The sequence below is a fragment of the Pseudochaenichthys georgianus genome, chromosome 1 (genome assembly GCF_902827115.2).
Source record: "Pseudochaenichthys georgianus chromosome 1, fPseGeo1.2, whole genome shotgun sequence".
In the NCBI taxonomy this organism is placed as follows: Eukaryota; Metazoa; Chordata; class Actinopteri; order Perciformes; family Channichthyidae; genus Pseudochaenichthys; species Pseudochaenichthys georgianus.
Genome location: NC_047503.1, coordinates 5783546 through 5811523, shown reverse-complemented (window position 1 = coordinate 5811523; position 27978 = coordinate 5783546). Strand labels below are relative to the sequence as shown.

The 27978-nt window shown below is 43.1% G+C and overlaps 1 protein-coding gene across 4 annotated transcripts in view; it reads right to left on the bottom strand.

Moving 5' to 3' along the window:
• Positions 1-27978, bottom strand: part of rptor (regulatory associated protein of MTOR, complex 1) — a 244166-nt gene that overhangs the window by 63321 nt on the left and 152867 nt on the right. For 2 of the 4 annotated variants that reach the window (XM_034105423.1, XM_034074665.1), the window contains exons 11-17: positions 23982-24057; positions 18551-18640; positions 16384-16485; positions 11458-11541; positions 9669-9779; positions 8237-8311; positions 7386-7451 (exon numbers count right to left, since the gene is read on the bottom strand). In XM_034105423.1, coding sequence (XP_033961314.1) covers positions 7386-7451; positions 8237-8311; positions 9669-9779; positions 11458-11541; positions 16384-16485; positions 18551-18640; positions 23982-24057 — 604 coding nt within the window. The remainder of the gene's footprint in view (positions 1-7385; positions 7452-8236; positions 8312-9668; positions 9780-11457; positions 11542-16383; positions 16486-18550; positions 18641-23981; positions 24058-27978) is intronic. The other 2 variants (XM_034080365.1, XM_034081114.1) reach the window with 1 other exon arrangement.

The following is a 27978-nucleotide window of genomic DNA, read 5'->3' as shown; positions in this document are numbered from 1 at the left end:
AACAAATCATACCCTCGTGGGGCGCGCTCATGTGATTGGCTTAGAATGAAGGAGACATCTGATTGGCTATAGATAGAAAAAAATTACAAGTACGGAATCGGCTGACCGTCAGGGGAGTCTCAAAAAACCCACACACGAATGCACAGCGATCCGTGCACAGGGAAGCGGGTTGTGTTTGCAAGTTCAGGTTTTAAACGGAAAACAAATATGTGAGGATCAAAAATACATATGTAAAACTTTTTTCTGTATTTGGATTTTATTTACATGTATATGAAACGGAACACATTTGTGTGTGCTTTGAAAAACACAAGTGTGGATCCGGAAATACAAGTGTGAATGCTTCTGTGCGCATGTGTGTATTATGAGACTGTTCTGAGCCCATAATTTACAGCTTGAAAACATCTGTCACACACTGAAAGGCTCCTCCAGGAAGTCATTCACAGATTATTACTATAAATTGCATGGCAGTGAGAAGGAAGAAATCAGAGGAATTAGCACAAGTTAGGACCCTCACTCTAAATGATCTTCACTAGTTCTCAATGTGTGGTTAAAACAGAGGAAAGGCATTTTTTCAATCCACCATACGCCGGTTTTTTAAGTTGCAAAGGAGTGATAGATATAATACGTCTGTGTATCCGCATTATTCAGAAGGGAATCACAGCGGCTTTGTCGATGCTTTAGCTAAGTGTCAGAAAATTGGCTGACTTCAAGACAATAATTCAGAAATCACCTTGTAATAAAGTTTAAAAAAACCTCTGGTTTATCTTACCAGTTTGTCATGCATTCATTTATTACAACACAACACGTGTATTGGTTTCATCTCCCCCTTAAATACAAGTACATATTAGTATTTTAAACTTGTAATTAATCAAGATTAATCACATATTATTATTGTCATGGAGTGATATCACTTGTGTTGAGGTAGGGGCATTTCCTGGACCTGGAAACATTCGGGGCTTAGCCCACAGTGGCGGCGCCGCGGTGCTACAGTGGAATGTTGTACTGCAACATTCCCCACACGCACGCACACACACACACACCACAGTACACCCGCGACGGTTTACAAGGAAGGCTCGATAATCAGCTCAGGGCATATAGGTGAAAGCAGGGGTAAAGTGCTATTTTGTATAAGTGGGGGGACCTAACCTCCTCTAGGGGGGGTCCGGGGGGAGTCTATCGTTTTTCCAACCCAGTTTAGATTTAACCACGCCTATTTCCGCATTACGCAAGTATCGACGTAGCTCTATGTGATAGCGTCATGGACGCGGCACACCTGCGAAATCTGAATACATCTAATAATAATAATAATGCATTTTATTATATAGCGCTTTTCACAACTCAAAGACGCTTTACAGTATGATGGAGGGTAGACAAACAAGGACAGGCAAACAAGTAAGTATAGTAAAAAAAATAAAAAAAATAAAAAGGCAGTCAAGAGGAAGTTGATTGAGAGGGGGGGCTTATGGGTAGACAGAGTTGAAAATATGTGTTTTGAGGCGGGACTGAAAGACTGTGAGGGACTCAGAGTCACGGAGATCTTGGGGGAGGGAATTCCAGAGCCTAGGACCTGCCACTGAGAAGGCTCTGTCCCAAAAGCTGCACAGTGTGGATGTGGGAATGGATAGGAGTCCGGCTGCAGTGGATCTGAGGGACCGCGGGGGTTGATAAGGAGTGAGAAGGTTTGTGAGATAAGGGGGGGCCAGATGGTGGAGTGCTTTGTAGGTGAGGACCAGAACTTTGTAGTTGATGCGGATGGGAGACAGGAAGCCAGTGCAGGTCTTTGAGGACTGGGGTGATGTGATGCCATGATTTGGTATGTGTCAGGAGACGTGCAGCTGCATTTTGAACCCGTTGGAGTCTGTTGAGGGATGTAGTGCTGATGCCGTAAAGAAGTGAGTTGCAGTACTCGAGGCGGGAGGAAATGGCGGCATGGATTAGTCGTTCGGATGCGGGGGCGGGGGCGAGAGGGTCGGATTTTTTGCAATATTGCGGAGGTGGAAAAATGAGGTTTTGACTGTTTGGCGGATGTGAGGTTCGGGGAGAGGGAGGGGTCAAAGATTATGCCAAGGTTGCGTGCCTGATTGGAGGGGGAAACAATGGTGCCATCGATGGTGAGTGTTATGTTAGTGACCTTGCTGAGGGTGGATTTGGAGCCGATTAGGAGGAGTTCCGTTTTGTTGCTGTTCAGTTTGAGGAGGTTATGTTGCATCCAAGTTTTAATAGCTGTCAGACAGGATCGATGTGGGTAAGGGGTGGGTTATGGAGGGATTTGGTGCTGAGGTAGATCTGAGTGTCATCAGCATAGCAATGGAAGTCCAGGTTGAAGTGGCAGAGTATCTGACCGAGGGGGAGGATGTAAATGATGAAGAGGAGGGGGCCAAGTACTGATCCTTGAGTGAACGCTTTGGGTGACCTGAGGCTGTGGCAGAGGAGTGGTTTGGGGAGGGAGATGAAGTGGGATCGTTCAGTGAGGTAGGACTGGAGCCATCTGCCATCTGTGTGTATACATGAATAAATACATGTGTGAGTACATATAAGTGTGTGTTTATATATATATATATATATATATTAGGGCTGTCAGTCGATTAAAATAGTTATTATCGCGATTAATCGCAAAATTAATCGCACATTTTTCATCTGTTCTAAATGTACCTTAGAGGAATATCTATAATATATATATATTATATATTTTATAAGTTTTTAATACTCTTATCAACATATGAGTGGACAAATATGCTTTATGCTAATGTTTATTATCATTTGAACAATGACAAATATTCTCATGAATATTTAACAACAACCTCTGAATATTACAAATATTCGCCTCAATTCAACCTGGAACCTCTCTCATACAATACAAATGGTGTGTGTGTGTGTGTGTGTGTGTGGTGTGTGTGTGTGTGTGGTGTGTGTGTGTGTGTGTTGGATCGTTGGAGCTATGTGCAACTCAAGGCATATGCTCGAACGGGAGCTGCCTGGACGCTGCAATCATGTTGCTGCAATCATGAGTGTGCTGACTTCTCCTACAATGTCCCGCTGTCTGCTTCCTGCATCAAGTCAAGTGCTCGGTGCAGTTGTGTGGATAGAGCGCTCTGTTTTCATTTAAACAGCTCCTTATATCCGTTAGCCGCAGCTAGCTAGCACCAGATGCTAACAACAACAATGCACGTAAGGTCTCTCTCTCGCTCGCTCGGGCCACACATACACACACCCTCCCGGTCCTCCCGATGGCCAGTCGGTGCCTGCCGGTGAGCGTGGGAAGTGTGGTCTGCCACAAGCGGACGGCAGGAGCGGGGCTGTAAGGCAGCATAGTTTGTAGATGGTATTTAAACTCGATGCGCTCTGAAACTACGGGGCGGCCAAGGTAAAAAAAATACACATGCGTTAATTGCGTTAAAATAATTAGTGGCGTTAATTTTTGTTTGCGTTAACTTGACAGCCCTAATATTATATATAAAATAGTATCATAAATAATGCTGTCAGATAAATGAAGGTACACAGTAATAGTCAATGTTACTATTCAATATTGAGATTTATTTTTAAATATGAAGTTAACTCTTAATCGCGGCCCCCCGATAACGGGGAAAAACGCATCAGTGGCAGGAGACAGCGTCTGGGGCTTCCTAATATTTAAAAAACCTATGAATGTCTTATACTCAAATAACGGAAACAAACTCAGCAACCTGACGATATGAGCCATTTTTAACCGAAACAAAACACAAGTCTCACAAGAAGCGTTTGCATTAGCCCTTAGTGGAAAACAGGCTGATGCTACTAGCAAAAACGATCTTTAAAACTTATAATTCTTCACAAACTACATATCATCTGAAAGCTGATACTCCACAGATTATTTTGATATAAGTATCATCACTGTAGGACACAAACTCACTGAGGCTAGCAGCCAGAACAGAGCAAGAAAGCACAACAGTGTTCTAAACCATAACAATAATTATGTCTTACCGTTGCTGTTTTGTGATCAAGAAGTCGTGTTCAAGGGAATAAAAAACGCTGCTCAAGGTTAATCCAATGTCTCTTAGTCACTTTAGAATTGTTCCTGATAATCCATCATTACAATCATGGCCGCAGAGTAGGTATAGACGTTTTTCAGTCCGGGGCTCCGGCTGTCTCATGTGCTGTTTACGCAACGCATCTCTCTCTTGACATAAGTGTTTAGCGGTCATTTACTAACTCCCTCCTCCGATTCTATTGGCTCTAAAGTTTCAAAAAAAGGTGTCAACCCACAAAATCGACCATAGGGTTTCAAGAAATAATATCTGGGCTGGTGTGTGGCAGACTAAGATTGTTACCGTTCTTGCATGCTGTGGTGGACTACAAACAGAAGCATGGGCGGCGTGGATGTGTCCGATGCTTTGATGTGGGTCCTACAGCGTTCACCACAAAACCATGCCACAAGGAGCTGCACAGATGAGGGGTGACCCCCGGTAGGTCGAAGCCACACATGCAGAAGTCTTCAGGGGACACGAGGGGTGAAAGTCCCTGCAGCACCACCACCACTCCCCCCCCCGCCCCGCCCCCATCATCACTCGTATGCATTCCCAAGTATTATGGGGAAGATGCCACCGCGCTTAGGAGGTGCTCTGATGCTGGCAACACAACGGTGAAGACCTATCTACTGCACTAAGTGCCTGGTGCCTCAATTCATAAACACTAAACACATTCAGGTTGTGTACATTTTTTCTTTTTTGCCAGTGTTTACAAAAAAAAAATTATTAATTTTCGGTTTTAGTGTTGTTTTTTAGTGTGATTTTTGAAATAAATCTGCTCCTGTTGGAGACAAATGGTATCCTATGTTTCCTAATTTTTATTGTGTAAGTAAACCTTCCTAGAAGTGTTAGTCGGGTGATACACATGTAAGGACTGTGGCAAAGTCCACACACACACACACACACACACACACACACACACACACACACACCACACACACACACACACACACGCACACACACACACACACTTTACATAAAAAAAGAAATGTAATTTCCAAAAAAAATGTGGTTCACCCCTGTCGGTTGGGGGGGGGGGGGGGGGGGGGGGTGCCTCATCTCACAATCTCACAAGGTCGCTCGGGGCCCCAAGTAGTCCAGGGGCGGCCCTGGATGTATAAAGAGTATATACCGCAAAGTTATTTTCCGTGGGGACTTTCCTGGCAAACAATCTTGATTCTGATTGGCCAGAAGACTCGAAAAAACATCAGCAAAGATGTTTTATCGAGAAGATGATCACTACGTGACAGGTACTTCTGTACTTCTGGTCTCCGGTACTTTCCAGTCCAACACATACTGCATGCACAGAGTTAGAACATCGGGCCTTCAAAATAAAGTTTGACTTTTTTCCCAAAAAAACCCAAAACATTATAATAATTATATTAATTTTTTCTTCACTCACATATCTGTGACCCACTAGAAACAGGTCCGCGACAATAAATATAAAAATAAAGGCCCTCTTGAGTTAATTGACTGAAACAGTTCAGATTAATGTCAAAGTTATTTTTCTTTTAAAGGCTTTCGGTGCAACAGAAATACTGCTTTGATTCACTTTTGATTTCCTTCACTTCTATTTCATTCTTGTGAGAATGTTTTGTTCTTTTGTCAAGATTTGAAAAAAGTTTAACACTTTTGGAAAAATATACATTTGAATGCAGAAACATTTAGATTTTAAACAATCCCCTATCATGCTATTTTTAGACGTATATTCTGGGTCTCAGATATATACAAATATATAAAAAAAACGTATAATGTGATTTGCTCAAAATACCAAAATAGAAAAGAGGGGGGGAGATTATGCTGAGTATCTGATCAGGAGAATTCTACCCAGATACAGCTCAATGCTGCACATTGTTTCTGATAGGGCCGTGGGTGGAAAGCCAGTCCACATTTCAGATATGACGTCATATCGGCAGCAAATCAGGATCAGCTCCGTTGTATCCCCGTTCTTAGAGATTGTGGGTACGGAGGAAAAGAGAGAGGGTGGTATTTTCTGACACTTTATGAGTTCCCTGACACACCGGGGAGGACACATATGTATGTATACAGGACATCGAAAAGTGCATTTTGCATGATCGGAGACCTTTAAGGGGTTTCGTTTTTTCAATCAGTGTTGAGCTGCTGTTTTATCTTTCTATTCAACTATTCAGCTTCGCCGGCTCCAGGGCGTTTCCACATTGCTGTATGATGGCCTGGCACTTCTGGTTAAAGCTTAATTGCTATTACCTTACATGATGGCACCAACTCTGACAACCTTTACTTGCCAAATAAAACATTTTAAAGCTTCTGTATGAACTATTAAGCTATGAAGGATGGACGGAAGGATGGACGGATAGATAGTTCTAAAGCTAAATAGAACAATGACCGGTTCATTGAGTTGGCTCGAGGTTAAATGGTTTTTATAAATGTCAACACTGGACCGGAAGTTGGACCTCTGTGTAGATTACCTTCATGTTGGCACTTCCATCACGTTAGTACTTACAGCAGCTGTTCAACACATATGTTGTGTGTGCTGACACTGTGCTGACATATCCAGATTGAGATATCAAAAAATGATTAATCTTTTATCAGCAGCGACGCCATGTGCACGGGTCTACTTTCTTCCCGTGCCTCAGATCACTTGTGCGTCGCCCCTTCCTCTCTCATGGAGCCTCCCAGCTGAACCTCAGGAACATTAAGACGCCGTGCTCTGTGGCTCTGTGTTCGCAGCAGTAATGAGCACTGTTGTCGAAAGCAAGAGGGATAAATAATGGAGCCGGGGAGCAGAAAGAGAGTCTCTGTAATGTTGGAGGGCATCTATTATTTACAGGCCTGTGCGAGAGGTAGGAGTGTTTAGGAACGGTGCTAGAGAAGAGGAATGGCTGTTTCTGAGCTCGAGAGCACATATAGCTTTTCTGATTTGTCACAGTTATGTGATGTGGAGAGAGAAGCACTGTCAAATAACATTCAGAAGTAGACTGAGAAATCACTGCAGAGAGCGGGAGAGAGAAACAAAAGGGAGGGATGGTGGAATGTTTCTCTGTGGAAGAGTATGCGTACTCCAAGAAACAGACAAGGCACACGAGGCTGCTGGGATTGAACACAGGGGCGTAGGAACGGTGCAAAGTGACACTTGCGATGATCAAGTGTCACCACAGAGGTGGCTGGGTTTGGAGACGGAGATTAGAGCGGCGACTGTTGCTGACAAACAACCAATATCTCCAGGAAATACACAATGTCCGAAAGAGCCATCTCTCAAAGTGACGGCTGTCCCTGGAAGAACCCAGGAGGTTCTGGTGACGGAAGTAAATGAATATGTTGTTACGTTGTCCCCTCGGGGCTTCTCGTAGACAAACGTACAACAGCGCAGAAATACACACATATCCAAACACACACTCTTACCTGTCCCGTGGTGTAGCTGTTGACGATCACAGCCAATATGAAGACAGCCATGGTGCGATGCTCAGCCTGGAACACATGAATACACTGTAAGGTCTTATGTCCACACATTCATTGCCTTTCTGAACCCATAGACTGCATGTCTTTTTGAGTTTTCAATTTCGGTTGCAACTATATTTTTGTTGTGGCTGAGTCGCCATCTTTGGCACCAGGAAGGACACAAGTACACACGAGTATGTCAGAATAAACATCCCTGAACTGAAACCACACAGGGAAAGGTTAACGTTTCAAACCGGTAACATGTACAGCGACTTGTCAATCAAAAGGTCGCCCGGTGCTTACCCGGCTTTATCGTCTGTTTCACTTTTAAAGGGACCATCATTTACTAAATGAACGTCATGCTATCAAGAAGGTTTCAAATTCAGACCGTTAAGATAATAAATCAAGTGGTCCTTTTCTCATAGACTTCCATACAATCAGACTTCTTTTAGCAACAAGTGGCCTCGCCCCCGACCGGCCACGAGAAATAATGCTGTTTAAGGTACTTCAGCATTGCCGTTACCACATATTGCTGAAGTGTAAAGACTGGAAGAAAAGAAGAGATCAAACATCCCCAAAGTTTCTCTGAGTTTTTAGGATGCAGGTCTCATTATCTGTCCAGAGAATTATCCATTAGATTTGTTGCTGATGTTTACATTTCCTCTTAATGCATATTTAAAAAACAACATAATAGGATGGCATTATTGCTTTTGGTTTTGATCTTCTATCATATGTTGCTGAATAACAATAAATGACCCTTGAATCTAAAGACAGATTGGTCACCTTATTCACTAAAGGGCTTGGTGGATACTCACCGGCATATAACTGTCGGCCAACACCGACAGAAAGTACTTGTGTCCGTTGTCCTTCACCAGGTCAGCTTGGCACGACTGCAGAGAGAGAGACAGAGAACAGGAGGAAGAGGATGAAGAGGTTCACTTTACTGTCTATTCCTCCCATGGCCCTGAATGCATGGCACTTTGTTCACTGAAATGACTGCTACTCCTTTTTAGCCATGGTTGTGTACTTATTTTATTACTAATGTGTGCTTTCCATTTGTATTATTTCATGTCTCTTTTGAGTGTTTATAATCAAGATGTTGTTGAAACGTCTGTTCAAATCAAGATGTTTATTGTCTGTGATTCTGAATCATTTATCTTAATCACAGTCTACTACATACAGGGCATTGGGAAATATATATTTGAAATCCTCTGGAGCAGAGAGAGGAGCTGTGGATTATTGTTATTGATTAACGCATCAGTGTTTCTTACGACCCCTACACACGGCGGCGTGTGTTGTCGCTTGCCGGCGGGCATGTCTGAAGCTCGACCAACAACCAATCACATGAATCTCCCGCCCCGGACACACAAGCAGCGGTTTGATTGGCTAGAGCTTGTACTGGCATATGATTCGATTGGCTGACGCTTCGGTCAAAGCTTCAAAAGTAGAACATTGCTCTACTTTTGCAGCGAGCACCGCGAGAAAAGCTACGCTTTGCTCCCACAATGCAGTTCGGCGAAGCGTGACGTCACCCCATTCAAAGTGAAAGGGCAGAAGGCACGCCGCCGTGTGTCGGGGCCGTTAGGGTCAAAAACACTAAACTCACAACTTAAAATGAAAGCGTTTAGTTTATTTAATAAAAGAGCACATGTTCAATGTGAAAAGTGACCGTAGATATAGATTAGTTGCAATTTGGTGCTATATATATAAAAAAAAACAATAATAATAAAAAAAAAGATTATAATTTGTATTTATTTATTTTTAAACACCTTGAATTTCACAGGGGGGCGCGGGGCTCCGTTGGCGGGGCGCAGCACTAAAGTTTACTCTCCAAAAGCAAAGACAATCGTTTGCATTTTACTTAATAAACTGTAGCAACTTTATTCATTCAGATTTTCAATCAACCAAGAATAATGAAATCATTGTTAATTTGTCTAAATTCGGACTGACCCCAATGCCTCTGCTTTAAAAGAAGCACACAGGGTCAACGTGCATCTGCACTTTCAGTTGATGCAAAATCATCAGTGCAATGACAATATAAATCATTGTGCACACTTCACACAAAATCAAATTGACTCTGAAACGTATGTTTTATTGTTCTCCTACTCCTTGTGTTTATCTTCATTTCCAGGCAGATGGTATTTGTATAATGCCAATAAGCTTGTGATGGAAAACTGCTTTCTAAAAATGTTAAACAATTCAGGATAGTAAGGGAATATGAGGCAGCAAGTGCTTCACAGAACGTACACTGTCCACGGCGAGGATTTTAGCCCAGATGAAGACCAGCAGAGGCCGCAGCTCTCTGGCCGAGCTCTGGAGCAGCTTCAGAACGTAGGGGAAGATCCCCACCGAGAGGGCCTGCAACACACACACACACACACACACACACACACACACACACACACACACACACACACACACACACACACACACACACACACACACACACACACACACACACACACACACACACACACACACACACACACACACACACACACACACACACACACAATATAGCAGTTAAGATGGAGTTGCTATTTAGAGCGTTCTGTATAATGTGATTGACAGCACAAGGCGGTTATTTGTTTAACAAAGCAATAGAGAGCCGAAGTCCCTCCCTTTCCGGTGGAAATCCATGGGACCTTATTTCGGAAATATTATGTATTGAAGTCAATGGGGAGAGAAAAGTTATCTTTTGATCCCGTTTGAATTGTGCCACGAATTACACACATGATGTTTGTCAATCTTAAAAAATAATTTTCAAATAAAAAAAGTCAGTTTGTGGTAAAACTGTGAAGTTACACTTATTTGTGTGTGACACCGCTCAATGAACTACATCTCTGGTCTCGCACAATACACATCACCAACACCAGAATGAGGTATTACATGAGGTGGAAATCATTACAGCATGTTGAGAGCTGCTAATGCACAAAAGGGGAGTTAGTCGGTTCCGTAAGAGCCAGCATGCGGGACCGGCTGTACAAGGTTCCCTTGTGTATATATACAGCTCTCAACGTGCCCAGACTTGTAGTGATTTTCTCCTCGTTTAATACTTTTCGCCTCATTCTGAAAGAAAGAGGAGAAATGTGCCAACGTGACGGCCAGCTTGGTGTTGGTGACGTGTATTGTGCAAGACCGGAGATGTAGTTCAATGAGCGGTTGCACACAAACAAATGTGTTACTTCACAGTTTTACGACAATTTCTCTTTTTGTTTACTTGCAAAATTATCTTTTAAATTGACAAACATTATGTGCAATTCGTGGCACAATTCAAACGGGATCGTAAGATAACTTTTCTCTCGCCATTGACTTCAATACATAATTTTTCCGAAATAAGGTCCCATGGATGTCTGTGCATTCTGTATGAAGCTGGAGGAAGGCACAATTAGCTTATATTAGCTTAGCATAAAGACTGGAGGCTGCTAGCATACTAAGATACTTGTATACATCAGAAACCTGAAGCCACATGTCTTACATTGAAAGTGCATTTAGAAGAGATGTGTTAATGGCCTGTATCAACAAGTGTAATGAGTACGAATAGGAAACGCTGTTCGATATATCATAAGGGTCTGACCATTGTCTTAAGTTGGACGAAGGAATCGGGAACTTACTCTAGTAAAAAAAAAGAATACAAAAAAAAGGGTCTACATCCAAATTACACAATACATTTTTCTCACATAAGGTAACACATATTGACGTTTTTCAAGGTACTGTTTGAAATTCCAATATTGTTACACCAGAACCGTTTGACTCCATTCTAAAAGGCGTAAATTATCAGCCAGGGTTTTTGCTGCTGAATAAAAACACAGCATGTTGTGCTAAATATATTGTTATTTGTAATGATTGTGTGCTGTTATCCAGCGTGTGGGTAGTCCTCTTGCGAGAGAGGGTTTGGCTTTTATAAGAAAACATTCTTTTGTATATAAAAATTGCATTTATATGACGATTGGCCTTCTTACATAAATAATGACGGACTGTATATCTCTAGAATGTCATGGTATGCCTCTCTGTGAGCATCTAGTCCTTAACGTACCAGACTGACGGCCCAGGGACCCAGATCCAGGAAGCGTCCGAGCAGGTCCAGAGCTCGAAGCCGATGCACCTGACTGAGGAGGACCTGAAAGAGAGCAGAGGTCAGAGGTCAACTGAGCTGCCTCCAAACCGAGAGGAAGTCAGATCAAAGAGGAAGAGGAAGGAGAGTGGGAGGACGTGCAGAGAGCCTGGAGTGAAGCAGGTGGCTCTCACTGGCAGCAGGACGCTTGTTTTCTTTGTGTGTGTGTGTGTGTTGGCGTGTGGCATGCGTCCTCTTGGCTGTTTTTCACTTGGCATTTAAAGGAGATACAGATTTAGGACAATTCCCGAGTGTGTGTGTGTGTGTGTCTGTACACTTGAATTAAGGTGTATAGCATTGAAGCCAAATGCGATCACGACGTAGCAGTTTTGGCAAAAGATAATATTTAAAGGAGGCATATGGTATGCGCTAAAAATGTATATTCTAAGTGTGTGTGTGCACACAAAGTCTGTGTGAAGGCTGGACACCGGTCCACACCCTTATCCCCACAGTGTGTGTGGGAACAAGCATATGGAGGAACCCACGTCCACACACACACACTTCCACCAACACAAGGTATTCTTAGCGCTCTCCGTGACTTCACCCTGCAGAGACCGCCAGCAGGAGGAGGGGGGGCTGGGGGAAGACCGGCCCGGGGCTGCCTCCATCTCCAAGGAACAGAGTGGGAACACGGACATGTACGTGTGGGTGTGTGTGTGTGTGTGTGTGTGTGTGTGTGTCTGAGACATAGATCTGTGCTCTATAACAATAAGGAAAGCAGACAAGCTCGATTCATCCAGGGTTCCTACACATTTTCTATTTTAAATCTCATATTTCCTGACTTTACTGTATATTAGGAAGGATTTTTGACAAAACAAATAGAAAGATAATTATTCATTGTTTTTGAAAATGAATTGCCATGCTATTATCTTGCCAAATAATACCCACTGTAGCTCATACCAAGCAACTAACAAGAACACGTTTTTCCACTGATATGGGCATTTCAATTACAGATATTGAGAGAGCCGACGAGGACCCCCGCCACCCCGGTGTGTGTGTGCATAATTGCCTCCTCATTTGCTTAACACCTTTAGCGCGATGAGTAAGTGTGTACGAGCTGCGAGACGCACGCGTCACCTTATGTGTGACATCACTCCTGCCTGATGTGAATGTGCTGCTGTAACCGTAACAACACAACACAAAGAGGCGATGTAATCCCTTTGCAGAATCTGTTCATCCTTCCTGGATGAAATGGCTGTTGTCAAGACAACCCTGCATCGTATCTCTCATTCCTGCGCTCTGTTGTCTTCCCTTGGCTCATTTCCTAAAACAGCATTCTTGATGGAGCCCCTCTCTGCTTGGAGCTCATTGCATCTTTTCAAATGGAGCCAGATCGTACATCTTCTGAGAATACCCTTGTCTTTTCACTTTATTCTTGTGCAACTCAAAGAGATAAGACCTGTTTGTATGTCCGTCCGTTACACCAGAGAGTGTAGAGGAGCTTTGAGAGGAGTCTGACCTCCAATCTGAATAATGTTGTATATTCTTCCTTTTTTTCTTTTTTAAAATGATCTTTGAAGCCACTGCCTTTAGTGGGGAGTTGAGAGGGGGGGCCACATAGTCGATGTCACACACAAACGGTTCCAGGTGGGATTCAGACCTGGGTCTGCAGCGGGGCATGAGTCCCAGTCAGAGGTCGCGTTAACGGAATATTTTCCGTCTATGACGATTATGACGGAAAAATCTGAAAGCCGCCCGTCATTTTGATGGACTAGAACAAACTCAGAACAGCGCCACAGTTTCCTTGCAGCGAGGCTCCGGTGTTATGCCGTGTTATGCGTGCCCGCCCAAAAGGAAATGATAGTTTCCAAACCTAACTTTGCCTAAAAAAGTCTAGCACAACCTCTGGTCCCAGTACACCAGTGCTTCTCAAAGTGTGGTCCGCGGACCACTGGTGAGCACCCCCTAGTGGTAAGTGAGTATATTGGTGAAATTTCACATTTGAAATAAATACATTTAAGTTTTCCGCACTCTCGCGGGAATATCTCCGCAATGGAGCGAGCTTAACTTTCACTTTCGTTTGCATGATATAGCCCAGATAAACACCTTCATCACACATGTGGCCACTTGTTTGTACCATTTTCAGGCGATTTGTAAAAAACGATGTGTTTTTGGATATTTGTGGAGTTAGGTGGTCCGCGAGTGTTTTTTTATTGGTTAAGTGGTCCTTGGTATGAAAAAGTTTGAGAAACACTGCAGTAAACAGTATGGGCTACCAGCTATACCAGATTATCAATACAGCTGCACTATGTTGTGTAATCTTAAAGAGGACATACTCTGCTCATATCCAGAGTTCATATCAGTATTTAGTTTCTCCACTGGGACATGTCTCCATGCTTTAATGTTCAAAAAGCTCTTTATGAAAGGTGCTACACAGCAGCAGTTACTTTTAAAAGGAACTAAAATGTGTGAAGTTGTTCAAAAAGCTATTTTTCTCATCCTGCCTGTGCTGCAGCACCTCTTTTCACGCTCTGTCTGAAACCAGAGCCCAGTCTGCTCTGATTGGTTAGCTGGCCGGCTCAGTAGTGATTGATCAACCACTCAGAGATGTCCCGCCCCTTAGCCTATCACTTACAATATGTTGGAGCGCGAGCCAATACAAGCAGAAGTGTTACATAGTGATGGCATAATGTTACTGAAGTAAACAAAGATGTCCAATGGAGGAGTTTCAGGCAAGGGGGGATTTTTAGCCTTTGCAGACCATTTACACTACAGGAGAGGGAACGCCACCACAAGAATAATAGACACACACACACACACACACACACACACACACACACACACACACACACACACACACACACACACACACACACACACACACACACACACCACACACACACACACACACACACACACACACACACACACACACACACACACACACACACACACACACACACACACGATATAGCAGTTAAGATGGAGGTTTAGCTACTGAATGGTTTTCTTTTGTCTGAAATGTAAAAATGACAATTGCTATTTAGTATGGAGCTTTGTCAATAAGCTGAGTTTTCATTTTGAAGTGTTCTGTATAACTGTGATTGACAGCACAAGGCGGTTTTTTTTTTAACGGTGGAAATCCATGGGACCTTATTTCGGAAATATTATGTATTGAAGTCAATGGCGAGAGAAAAGTTATCTTTTGTTCCCGTTTGAATTGTGCCACGAATTACACATATGATGTTTGTCAATCTTAAAAAATAATTTTCAAATAACACCACACACACACACACACACACACACACACACACACACACACACACACACACACACACACACACACACACACACACACACACACACACACACACACACACACACACACACACACACACACACACACACACACACACACACACACACACACACACACACACACACACACACACACACACACACACACACACACACACACACACACACACACACACACACACACACACACTTCTCCCTGCCTGTTAACGGCTCCCGACAGAACTGCTGTATGGACGTGCTACGGCTCGCAGTGTGCTGATTCAGCAGGAAATTACCATTCAACACGGACAGCATCGCACCACCACTACGCTGTGATATAATACAAGAGCCCAACTGTACAACCCCGGAGGATGGTGCTGGAGGGGGGGGGGGGGGGGCATCCAGCTGCTGTAACACAACAGCTGACGCACTCTGAGCAGGGTTCTTCAGCCATATTCCAGCCTACTTAAAGCTTCCCGAACTAATGTTACACCCCCACAGGGAGCACAGCAGACACCGCTCCTGTCACTGACTTTTGTTGCAGGGTTGTAATGAAGATAACTGGCCAGAATACGCAGAACTCAATCTAGAGCTAGAATTTTGCAGTGCATTTCTCACGCTGTGTTTTGTATGGAGGAGGGGGGGGGGTGGAGATAAATACAGGGAGGAGCGCAGTAAGAATATAAGTATTGCTCTAATGCAGGGGTGGGGAACCTCAGGCCTCCGGGCCGTATACGGACCGCGAGACCATTTGGTATGGCCCTCGATGTAATTTATAAACGCTCGCAAAAAAGAAAAAAATGAAAGAAATCTAGTGCACCAAGTTGATGCTTTTAACTTCAACATTTAAAAACAAATCTTCCCGGGGGAGCATGCCCCCGGACCCCCCTAGAGGAGGTTAGGTCCCCCCCACTTAAATCATGTTCACATGGATAGGAAACTAAATACATGTGCACACATCTTGTGTCCATGTCTTTCTGTTTGGGTGGTCATGACACACCGTGCACGTGCATGCATGCGTGAGTCATGGTAAGATATCTGGATTAAGAGGTTGCTTTTTCTTTGCACAGCATGAAAGAAAGGCAAAATGAATGGGCTGTGATTTTTGTTTTTTTAAGCAGAGGTCAATAATTTGTACGGCCCTCGGAGGATGTTGAAGAAATTGAAATAGTACTTGAGAGGAAAAAGATTGCCCACCCCTGCTCTAATGGGTATTTTCAAAGTCAGTGGTCGACTCTATGCAGGTGTGGTGTGTTTTTCATTTGCTCCTGTGTAATAGGAGATTGAAGCCCTATTCAAACAGTAAATATGCACGATTGGTGGCTTTATCTATTTCTTAAATTCATGATTTTCAAAAAAATTGGTGTCAGTAACATAAGTCATTTATTGGTGAGATGGTAAAGTGGCAGATCGACTGTTAATAAGGTGCAAACCAAAAAGATGTGCTACATCAGCTTTTCACTTCTTGAAAATTAATTTAGGGTTAAACTATTATGAAAGCGGTGTTAATATGTTGAGATGATCCTGCTGATTAGTACGTGTAGGTATCAAATGTGTTTGCCACAGATCTTATTTTTTACAATTTGTGTGTGTGTGTGTGTGTGTGTGTACCTGCAGTACGATGGGGAGTTGCTCAGGAGGGTTTCTGTTCTCCACTCCCATGGTCAGCCACACCTGGAACGCCGTCAGCTGCTCCGCAAAGAAGGGACTGTGCTGTGGACACAAACACACACACGAGGTTTATCACCATTGTATCACTATTCCTCTTCTCTCCCACACACACACACACACACACACACACACACACACACACACACACACACACACACACACACACACACACACACACACACACACACACACACACACACACACACACACACACACACACACACACACACACACACACACACACACACACACACACACACACACACACACACACACACACACACACACACACACACACACACACACACACACACACACACACACACACACACACACACACACACACACAGTAGTGAGCCAGTCCGCAGTGACTAGCTTATCATTTCATAAGAGCCCTGACACAAGGAGCTCAGAAGTGACACTGCACTGCAGTAACAACATCAATCCTGATCTATCATCTCCCCCCCCCCTCTCAGTTGGCAGTTTGCCTGATTGATTGTTCGCCGGCTGCAGAGTTTTTGATCACCGAGTGTTAATATTGCAGTGGGAATTACGACAGCGCTGTGTAGAATTCTGATGGATGTAGAGAGGGGAAAAATCAATGCTTCGCGGCTGGATGGCTAAATTAATTTGTGCATAATCAAAGCTTAATAACTCAGTACACACACTCACAGTCACTGATACATGAACAAGTGGTGTGTGGTTGTAAAAGCCCGAGTTTTGAGACTCCTCTGGAGTGTGAAGGTATAATGGTGCATTTTTAACTGGGACCTTGTGCTTCATTAGCATCTTCAATTCAGAGAGCTCCATGCTTTACTCAGTGCAATACTTAATTACCTACTAACTTTTAATAACAAAATACTAAATAAGGGTTACTGCAGAATTCAATAAGTTCAATTTCAATCTGTTTTAAACCTTTTTACCACAAAGAAAGCTATTTTATGGTTTCCAAAATAGTAACGCTTGATTAAAAAGCTGTTTTTCATTGCATCACAGATAACACATCCAAATAATTCTTATTGATAGAAATAATTAAATGAACGTGAAACTAGATAAGCTGCAGAAAAGAGATTGATTATTTCAAAATCATTTATTAATTCAGGTATTTCCTTAAAATTGCTAACAGCCCAATACTGTAGCTACTGTACAGGACTGATGAGTGAAACACTTCAAAATACAAAATAACTCACTACACATTATTTCATTTCTTTTATGTATTTCAAATTTAGATTCTTTCTTTTTATGTTTTACAGATAGTCATCAATTTATCTCAATCTTATTTGTCAATTTCATTATCATTTGATTAATGATAATTGGTGAAGTTATTTATGTAGATCTTTTAGTTGAAAATGGCCAACAGGGGCCAATACGCTACAACGTCCGGAAACACTTTAGGAAAATCGCGCTGCATTTTGAAAAACAATGCAAATGTAAAACACAAATGTGCCAAAACACATCCAGGGGACACTAAAAGGTGACGCACCCGTTGACGCTGGGGGATTATAAAGTTGGCAAACTGTCACTGTTGTTAGAAACTTCCCTAAAATGTAAGGTTTATCGGCTTATTTTAACAAAGTGATCGCAAGATTCCTTCTGATATTATTGCAGATCTGCTGTAAGATAGCTAGCTTTCCTAGTCATTTCAAATATACTGACAACGCACTTACGACTATGAATCCGACTAACTAACAACTCATTTCCATGTGTTTTGGCACATGTGTTTTTGTATTAGCATCGTTTCTGAAACTGCAGGGCGTTTCTCTTTTGTAAGGCATTTGCACCAGTTGGCCACCATAGAGTACGAAGGCAAAATCCAATGAAGTAAAGGAAGATTTGAGTATCGTCTGTGCTGTGTTTGTGTTGTTTATTTTGTCTTTTGTTCCCATTTCAAGGGTTATCAGCCTGAAAAGACAAAGACAAATAAAGGATTTGAGTTATCCTCCAGCCTTTCAAGCTGAGGAAGACACATTCACTGATAGTTTCATCTGCAGATAAAAAAAACATTTTGTAACAAAACAAACTATTTATGACTTTTCTAAGTTACTCGAGAAGGGACTTTTTAGTAGCTTCAAAGTGCTTTTAAACTAGGAAACAGAGTTGTATTTACCCCCAAAAATGCAGAGTGGGTGGAGGTGGGTAAGTCAGCCCTGAGTCCTGCCTGCAGGCTTTCTTTCAGGCTGCATTGAGACCCAAGAAGCTAGGAGCAGTGGGAGAAAATCTGTTCATTTAAGAATCGAGATTCTAATCTTCAGATTCTGAGGAGATTCACAAATTCTAGTTAAACAGGGTGGTTTTGTGTACTATTTATTTTGAGATTCTGAGCAATAAAAAGGCAGCAAACCCAAACCTAAGAATGTTAATTATGTAATAGGCCACTTTTATACAAAGCAACTATGGACATGAAACAATCTTCTATACACATGTATGGTCCACATGGGTGAACAGGTCCTTTTCAAGGAGGTGTATCTCTCTTCCTGCCGTTGGAGGGGACAGTTCAGAGGCAATGACACGGGGGAATGGATTCAACAATTAGGTCTGAGAGACATTTAGGTTTATCCACTCAGCAGCTAACACACAGAAGGATTATCAATATTCATTTACAGTACAAACACCATTTTGCAAATGACAGGATGGAAGCAATGATTAGGAGAATAGCAGGAACGTTTTGTCTTTCTTTAAAAAAGAATAATAGTAGGACGTGATGCTTATTTCTATTTCAGTACCAAAAGCAGCAGAATAATAAAGGCTAATGATGGTAACACATATTTAGAAGAACAGCTGGTGATTACATAGAGAAACACAGACTATGTGTTATTCCCCTAATGCTGACTTTTCTTTGTGTTATTTCACATTCCTTATTCCAGGTAACTGCATTTCTTTTTCTATGGAATTTTTTTCATTGATAGCCTCGAAACCAACAAGCTAAACGCAACACAGGCCTGGCAACAGGAACCAATGGGGGAAGAGCCTGTCAGAGAATACATTAGCGATTAGAACATAAAACTAATTATGTAACATCTCTTCTTTATATGTTCTGCAGCTCGGCATGCAGCAGTGTCAGAGAGCCGGACCATGAAGTAAACAGCTGAAGCACATGAAAGGCTCCTGAAAGAGGGGGCAAGACGGAGGGGGAAGATCTCCTTTAGCGGTCCTCAAGGGCTCAATTACGGGGCCGGTAAGTGTTTTCGGCCCGAGTGCGGGAGAGTGGAGAGGAGGATCGAAAAACTGCTTCCGGGGGAGCGATGGAGAGAACGCCCACCTCCGAGCACCAGGTGGAAAGAGAGAAGCAAAAAAAGGCCCGGGTGAAAGTGCTAACATCGGGGAAAGAAGACAATTTTCTCTGCTCTCAGACTTTTTTGCGGATCAAGCAGCTGCTCTCTGCTGCGTCCATCAAAGCAGTTGAGTGTGTCTGTGAGTGGACTCAGATATCTTAAGTCATCATCATTTCAATCAGCCCCGTGCGGCTTTCCATCACACTCAGCATCTCACTCACAGTCCCTGCCATGTCAGTAAATACACCATCAAGTGGCTCAAGGCGCTTTCAGCGGCTATTCCTTATTTGACACTCGCTGGAATTATTAGACCTGACGTTTTACGATGATATCCACTGGGAACGAGACTGTGTGAGTGTGTGTTTGAGATGAATAGATGGTGGTGGAGAACTGTTGATGTTTTCAGGCGTCAGTGGTGGACAGACCCCAGATCAGAGCCATACATCAATGCCAGATACGCAGTGACCTACACGAGTGGAGCATCTTTCCACCTTTTAAGAGAAGCTGCAAATCGCCGCAGGATCTGTAGGCCTGTCATGATAACGACTTCTGTTGAGCAACATATTGTCCCAGACAACCAACGGCATCAAAGCATGACCCTTCCATTACTCTGATAGAATCATATTTAAGAATAATATTGGGAAGATCCATTCCAAAAGCAATGAACATTTCATTCTTAAGAATATTCACATGTTGTAATAAGAATGATAAAATACCCCAAATAAATGGTTGGCTTCCAGGATTTGTCATGGACATATGCAATTCCTGCATAATCTTAAATCTACTAATGGCCATGAAACGGTGTATTCTGACATCAAGCACGACAGCTAACCACAGCAACAAACAGCAACACCACAACCATATATTGTACGATAAGTTGATCGTGTAAAAACGATCAAAGGCTGTGTCAATATATCCATCCATCCATCCATCTTCTCCCGCTTATCCGTGGTCGGGTCTCGGGGGTAGCAGTTCCAGCAGAGAGCCCCAAACTTCCTTTTCCCTGGCGACATCAACCAGCTCTGACTGGGGGATCCCAAGGCACTCCCAGGCCAGCGAAGAGATATAATCCCTCCACCTGGTCCTAGGTCTACCCCTTGGTCTCTTCCCAGCTGGACGTGCCTGGAACACCTCCCTAGGGAGGCGCCCAGGTGGCATCCTAACTAGATGCCAGAACCACCTCAACTGGCTTCTTTCGACGCGAAGGAGGAGCGGCTCAACTCCGAGTCCCTCCCTGATGACCGAACTTCTCACCTTATCTCTAAGGGAGACGCCAGCCACCCGGCGGAGGAAACCCATCTCGGCCGCTTGTATCCGCGATCTCGTTCTTTCGGTCATGACCCATCCTTCATGACCATAGGTGAGGGTAGGAACGAAAATGGCCCGGTAGACAGAGAGCTTTGCCTTCTGGCTCAGCTCCCTTTTCGTCACAACGGTGCGGTAAAGCGACTGCAGTACCGCTCCCGCTGCTCCGATTCTCCGGCCCATCTCACGCTCCATTGATCCCTCACTCGAGAACAAGACCCCGAGATACTTGAACTCCTTCACTTGGGGTAAGGACTCATTCCCTACTTGGAGTGAACAGTCCATCGGTTTCCTGCTGAGAACCATGGCCTCAGATTTGGAGGTGCTGATCCTCATCCCAGCCGCTTCACACTCGGTTGCGAACCGATCCAGTGAGTGCTGAAGGTCGCAGACCGATGAAGCCATCAGAACCACATCATCTGCAAAAAGCAGTGGTGCAATCCTTAGTCCACCGAACTGCAGACCCCCTCCCCCACGACTACGCCTCGAAATCCGATCCATGTATATTACAAACAGGATTGGTGACAAAGCGCAGCCCTGGCGGAGGCCAACCCTCACCGGAAATGAGTCCGACTTACTGCCGAGGACCCGGACACAGCTCTCGCTTTGGGAGTACAGAGATTGGATGGCCCTGAGTAGAGACCCCCTCACCCCATACTCCCGCAGCACCTCCCACAGTAACTCCCTGGGAGCCCGGTCATACGCCTTCTCCAAGTCTACAAAACACATGTAGACCGGATAAGCGTACTCCCAGGCCCCCTCCAGGATCCTTGCGAGAGTAAAAAGCTGATCCGTCGTTCCACGACCAGGACGGAATCCGCATTGTTCCTCCTCAATCTGAGGTTCGACAATCGGCCTGACCCTCCTTTCGAGTACCTTGGAGTAAACTTTCCCGGGGAGGCTGAGTAGTGTGATGCCTCTGTAATTGGCACACACCCTCTGATCCCCCTTTTTGAAAAGGGGGACCACCACCCCGGTCTGCCACTCCTTCGGTACTGTTTCCGACTTCCACGCAACGTTGATGAGACGTGTCAATATATATCGTACAATAAGTTGTAACTTTAAAATAATCCATCTCATGTTCATATGTTGCACTGTTTGTCGATAACGTAATGCAACGTATTATTGAAGTCCTTTCCATATACTGTACGGTCAATTGATAACATTACAATGATCACAGGATGTGTCCTTAATGGTGAACTACCTGACAACACTAACATGATCAATGAACGCCTCAATATATTATATCGTATGTCGATAAGGCAAAAAGGATCCAGGCCATATCCATATATCAACAAATAACTTGATAACGTAATAAGTATTTAAGTCAAGCTCATATATTGAAGGATAATATGATAACATTAAAGTTATTGAAGGTCGCGTCTGTAAATCTTAAAATATGCCGGAAACGTAAACATGTTCTAGTTCTCGTCCCTATGTCGTCCCGTGGTTAGATTAAGTGAGAATTATTTAAGTCATGTCCATAAATTATACAGTCAGTTGATAACGTTAACAGTATCAAAGGTGGTGTCCAAAAATGTTACGAATACGTACAAAACTTTAATATTATAGATGGAATTATGTAAAATATATATAAAGTATGTTAAGTAGGTAACGCAAAAATATCTTGCTCAATTCCATATGTAAAAAAGTATCTTGTTCGTGTTCATTTATTCTATAAAGGCCCTGTCACACTGTCCCGAAATTGACACCCGATGGACACACGATAAAGGAAATGTTCAAATTCGGCTGTGATCGTAGCAACATCGGGCCATTCGTGAGGGCATCTAAGCCATCGTACGACCGCCGGTGGAGTTTCTCAGGCTCCGGCAGCAACTTCGTGAGCGGCAACTTCGTGAGCGGCAACTTCGTAAGGCACTCGTGAGGGCATCTTGTCAAATCGTGTCATCTTCGTGTTATCATCGGTGCATTCACACTCACTCTGATCGGGGCGAATGCCCGATGGCACCGAGGATAACAAGATGCCCTCACGATGGCCTTACGAACATTGACACACGAATTCAACACGAAAATGAACCTTCGCAAGGTCCTTCGGCAATTTTTTGGCATGCCAAAGATTTTGCCTCCGCTCACGAAGTTGCTGCCGGAGCCTGAGAAACTCCACCAGCGATCATACGATGGCTTAAGATGCCCTCACGAATGGCCCGATGTTGCTACGATCACAGCCGAATTTGAACATTTCCTTTATCGTGTGTCCATCGGGTTGTTTTATTGCACAACAAAATCATGTAAATATATTATGTAAATAACCCAATTTGTGTTCTGTGAAACTAAAAAGGATATAATATATTATTTTGAAGGACAGTTGACAGGAAATTGTTGTTGTTATGGAAACAACATTACGGAGAAAACGTAATATGTTCTACATATAAAGACGGATAAAGTAAAGAACAAAGTCTGAAGATATCAGTACAGTATCATAGTACTGTAACATAATTGTTTTTGGTACTTTCATTGCAGTTGTATGTCTTAAATGTAATGTAAATGTTGCCTTCGTGTGTGGTTCGGGGCCATCTTCGTGCGAAATTCACAATTCCATATTCGTGTGTCCATCGGGTGTCAATTTCGGGACAGTGTGACAGGGCCTTTAATGATCAATGACGTAAGAATGATTTAAGTCATGTAAAGATATCGCACAATAAGTCGATAAAAGAAAGAAAAAGATCAAGACCGTTTCCATAGAGTGTTCGATAAGCCATTCATGTAAAAAGATATCTAGATCATGATCATATAGAGTGCAATACATCGATGACAGTTCATGTCCATATATATATTAGGATAAGTCGATCAGTCCCTTGACAGGCCTGTCTTCTGACACACACACACACACACACACACACACACGCACGCACGCACGCACGCACACGCACTCACTCACTCACTCACTCACTCACTCACTCACTCACTCACTCACTCACTCACTCACACACACACACTCACTCTGAAGGCGGTGCCCTCCTCGATGATGGTGGGCAGCTGAGAGAGGCAGATGTCCACGGCCAGGTCCCACGCCTGCCTGTGGAGAGGCGACACACAAACAACACACATTGCGACATGCGTTATAATACATTTTCAGAATAACATGAAAAACACAAACTGTGTTCCCATCTAAAGGGTACAGAGCCTAGGTCATGGCTTTCCTTTCCCCACTCCACCACTCTCATTACCATTCTCCTCAGCTCATCCTCTACAGCACATGTCCCTCTAAATTCCCACCCGAGGTCCTGGAGAGGGCAGCAAGGAGCCTTTAATCCCTTTCTGAACGCCAGCGGTCTCTCATGGTCATCATATCTAATGCATGGGGTTATGTAACTCACATCAAGCCTTTCTGTCCGTCTCTCTGTCCTTCCACTTCCCAGCTCTTTTTTCCTGCGGCAAATTGCGCTCAGGGCCTCGATGGGGCTTTTTCCTTCTGTGTAATGTGATGCTGAACGAGTTCATTCCGTCTGAGACTCAATGTGCTGCTTAAACAGCTTTTACATAAGCTGGAGCAATATAATAGAGTTTCACTCTGAGTCGACAGCACGGCGTTAAAGGAACAATTAATCTACTGCTGGCATGCAAACATGTAGACATCTGGTGGCGTCTGGAGCTGATATAAAGCATTGCTGTCTGATTGGAAAACTAGACGCTCACTTAAATCCTTCAACCGTTTTACATTTTAAAAGCCAAGAAACAGGCAATGTATCCCTGCCTTCATGTCGACTGGCTCACAGGAGCATGTTCAGGCTAAACGGAGCATTCTTTTATTCAGCTGTCGCAGCAGCATTCAGCACGTTTAGCCTTCCAGCTAAAATGTCAACAGTGCAAAACACATTACTGCATTATTAAGAGCAGGTGGTACTCATGTTGCTGCCGTATAAAAGTGTGACATAAGAAAAAGGACAGTGTGAAAAAAATCTGATTGATGGTTAAACCTAAGATTATGTTATCAAGCTAAAATAACATTAAAGAACATTGAGATTTAAAGGGGACCTATCATGCAAAAGGTACTTTTTGACGTCTTTTATACATAAAGATGTGTCCCCGGTGTGTAAGGAGACTCACAAAACCCTCTCTTTTCCTCCTTACCCACATCTCTAAAAACGGGGGTGATCCAGATTTGCTGCAGATATGACGTAATATCTGAAATGTGGGCTGGCTTTACACCCACCTATCAGAAACGTCACTATCAGAAACAATGTGCGACGTGTTCTGGACGTAATATGGTCTTTGTTTACATTAGCAAGTATCGCTAACACTCAGAGCTAACGCTGTACTGGAGAGAGTATAACATGATGGCATTTAATCACGGCAGCATTTAGCTGTATCTCCGGTAGAATTCTGAGCAGGCATTAGCTCCCCCTCCTCTTTTTCGTTTTTCAAGCTAAGGACACTGAACCTGCAGTTTTTTTTTTTTTTTTTAAATATATTTGTATATTGATCTTGAGCTGAGACCCATAATATATGCCTAAAAATAGCCTAATAGGAGACCTTTAAGTGTAATATTTAGTGCATTATTCTTCTGTATTTAATTTATTTAGCTGAGCATCTGCTACTGTGAGTATTGTTAACAGCAGCGGCGCCAGTGGTACGTATTCATTGCAATGGAAAGTCATTTACAGACTGGAACCAGTATCCCTTTTGTGAGGGAAAATATGCATCGGTAAAGATGAGAGCAGCGCCACGTCACTGCCTGGTGTCATCAAGGTTTAAACAAATAATTGATGCCAAGTGGAAAAAATGGTTCCATTGTGCCAAAAAGCTGCCATGTTGTGTCAAAAATGTGTCCAAATGACAGAAAAAGGGATGGATGTCATCGTTCCGTAACTAATTAATGTGTTTGGCTTGTTGTGTAGATGAACAAATGCATCGTATTCCTAACTTTTTTTATTCACTGCAAGTCAAATAACAGCCGATATTTTCACCCAAAATTGGGCGGGGCCATAACGTTGATGGGAAGTAATCAGATTTTCTCATGTATGTTGGTTATACTTTCACAACACCAGCTGAAAGCCGATTATTAGAAGTTATCCAACCCCCGACCAGTCATACAGTGTTTTTGACTGCTGCTGAGTAAATGACTTCCACTCAATGGAAAACTCATTCTCTCTCCATCACACTTGACTTTTTTCAGAATGTCATCTACTTAGATTCTCCGTGATGAAGTAGTGCTGAATGTTCTTTTATCTCCCATGTCAGTGTATCTTTTATCAAATGTGTAATGTCGGCAAAATGCTGTGTCACTCATCTGCATTTGTACATTTTCATTACATAAGCTCTTTCCCTCCCTTTCGGGCTCAGTGTTACTTTGTCTATTATCCTTTGGTCTGTTTTGTGTTGTAATGTTTTATATGTAATAAAAAGTTAATGGCACAAAACCTAATTCACTCATTATTTGTACCTAGTGGAACCTCATCTGTATATTTCCTATTTATACAATCACGTATCACATATACAACAATCTGTATATACTGTCACCCATATATGTGAATATACTGTAAACACATATGCAATTCAACAATTGAGCAGGCTGTCAAATACATATCTTGTATTTTTCTTATTCCGTATACACATTTACATTTTTAGGTCCTCTCGAGTAATTCACAGATATGAGAAAGTACATTGAACGTTTTAGTCCAAATGAAAATTCAACTAAATAAACAGGTTTCAAGTTAAATGTAAGACTTTTTAAGAACTTTCTGAGACCTCACGAATGCAAGTTAAGACCCGTTGTATTTGTTTGTGTTCTAGCTGAGTCAGTCCCTGCAGCAATTCAAACACTTTCATTTCTAAGGTCCCTAATTGTATGTCTTAATACACAGAAAGCAAAGTACAATTCAATCCAAGTCAAAATCTGGATCTAGGGGGGAGTTGTATGTACGTTATCTGATTGCAGTGCATATCCAGACCAGCAAATATAAATAAATTCTGCCGTTTTTTTGTAACTGAGCTAAAAGTTTTCCAACAAATATCCATCCCTGTTGGTGTTTACGTAATCCTACAGTAAGGACACACGCAGAGGGGCCGCACCGCGAGAGAGGACAGCTTCAACTGTTGATGACTGCCAATACCAATGAGTAACTCATCACCAAAACCTGTCTGTGTGTGAGTGTGTGTGTGAGCGAGCACAGTGTGTGAGATGAGGGGACGGCTGACTACAGAGGAGTGCAGGGGACCAGTTGGCGGCTGACTCAGCTATTTTCCCTGCTGCCCGCAGAGTGGTGCATGGCCCTCACAAACACATAAAGTAGACCCACTCTTAACGGCCCACTCGGGAGTAATCAGCCATGGGTTTATCTGCTCTGCCTTATTCTGCTACATTTGAATAACAGTGGCTGTTTGTGTTGGGGCTCCAGCATCGATCAACCCGTGTCCACCCCCTCTCCATAGCCCCACCCCCCTCCTGCCCTTCTAGGCTGATTTAAACTTTTATTTTTCTACCCGCCTTTTATCTCTGACACTTCCATGTTTTATCGTCTCGTTTCCAACACTCTTAAAACATCCCTCTGTCGTTCCTGCTTAATACGGCATGTGCTGCTGTGAAACAAAGTGCAACTCCCAATTTCTTTGGCAGTAAAATGCAATAAAGCCACAATCTAAAATAATGGGTACCAGCGAGAGAGAGAGAGAGCTGCTGGAGGAGCAGTGTTCTTTACAACCAGTGATGCCAGGGTGTTACACAACAAGTCGCTCCTGCAGGCGAAGAGAGTGAGAGCTCGATTTTATTTTTTACACAAGCCAGATAATGAGTGGGAGATATGGAGGGAGGCATTTATAGAAGAGCAAGAAGAGAAACAACAGATAGTGGCAGAAGTATTTGGGTGACTAAAGGGAGATAGATGATGGCAGAATGTTTCCAGCATGAAAAGTCAGCTATTACAGTTTGAAGCTAATTGTATTGGAATACAATGGGCATTTCGTCCGTTAGGAGATTACGAGTCATTTGTTTCTTTTC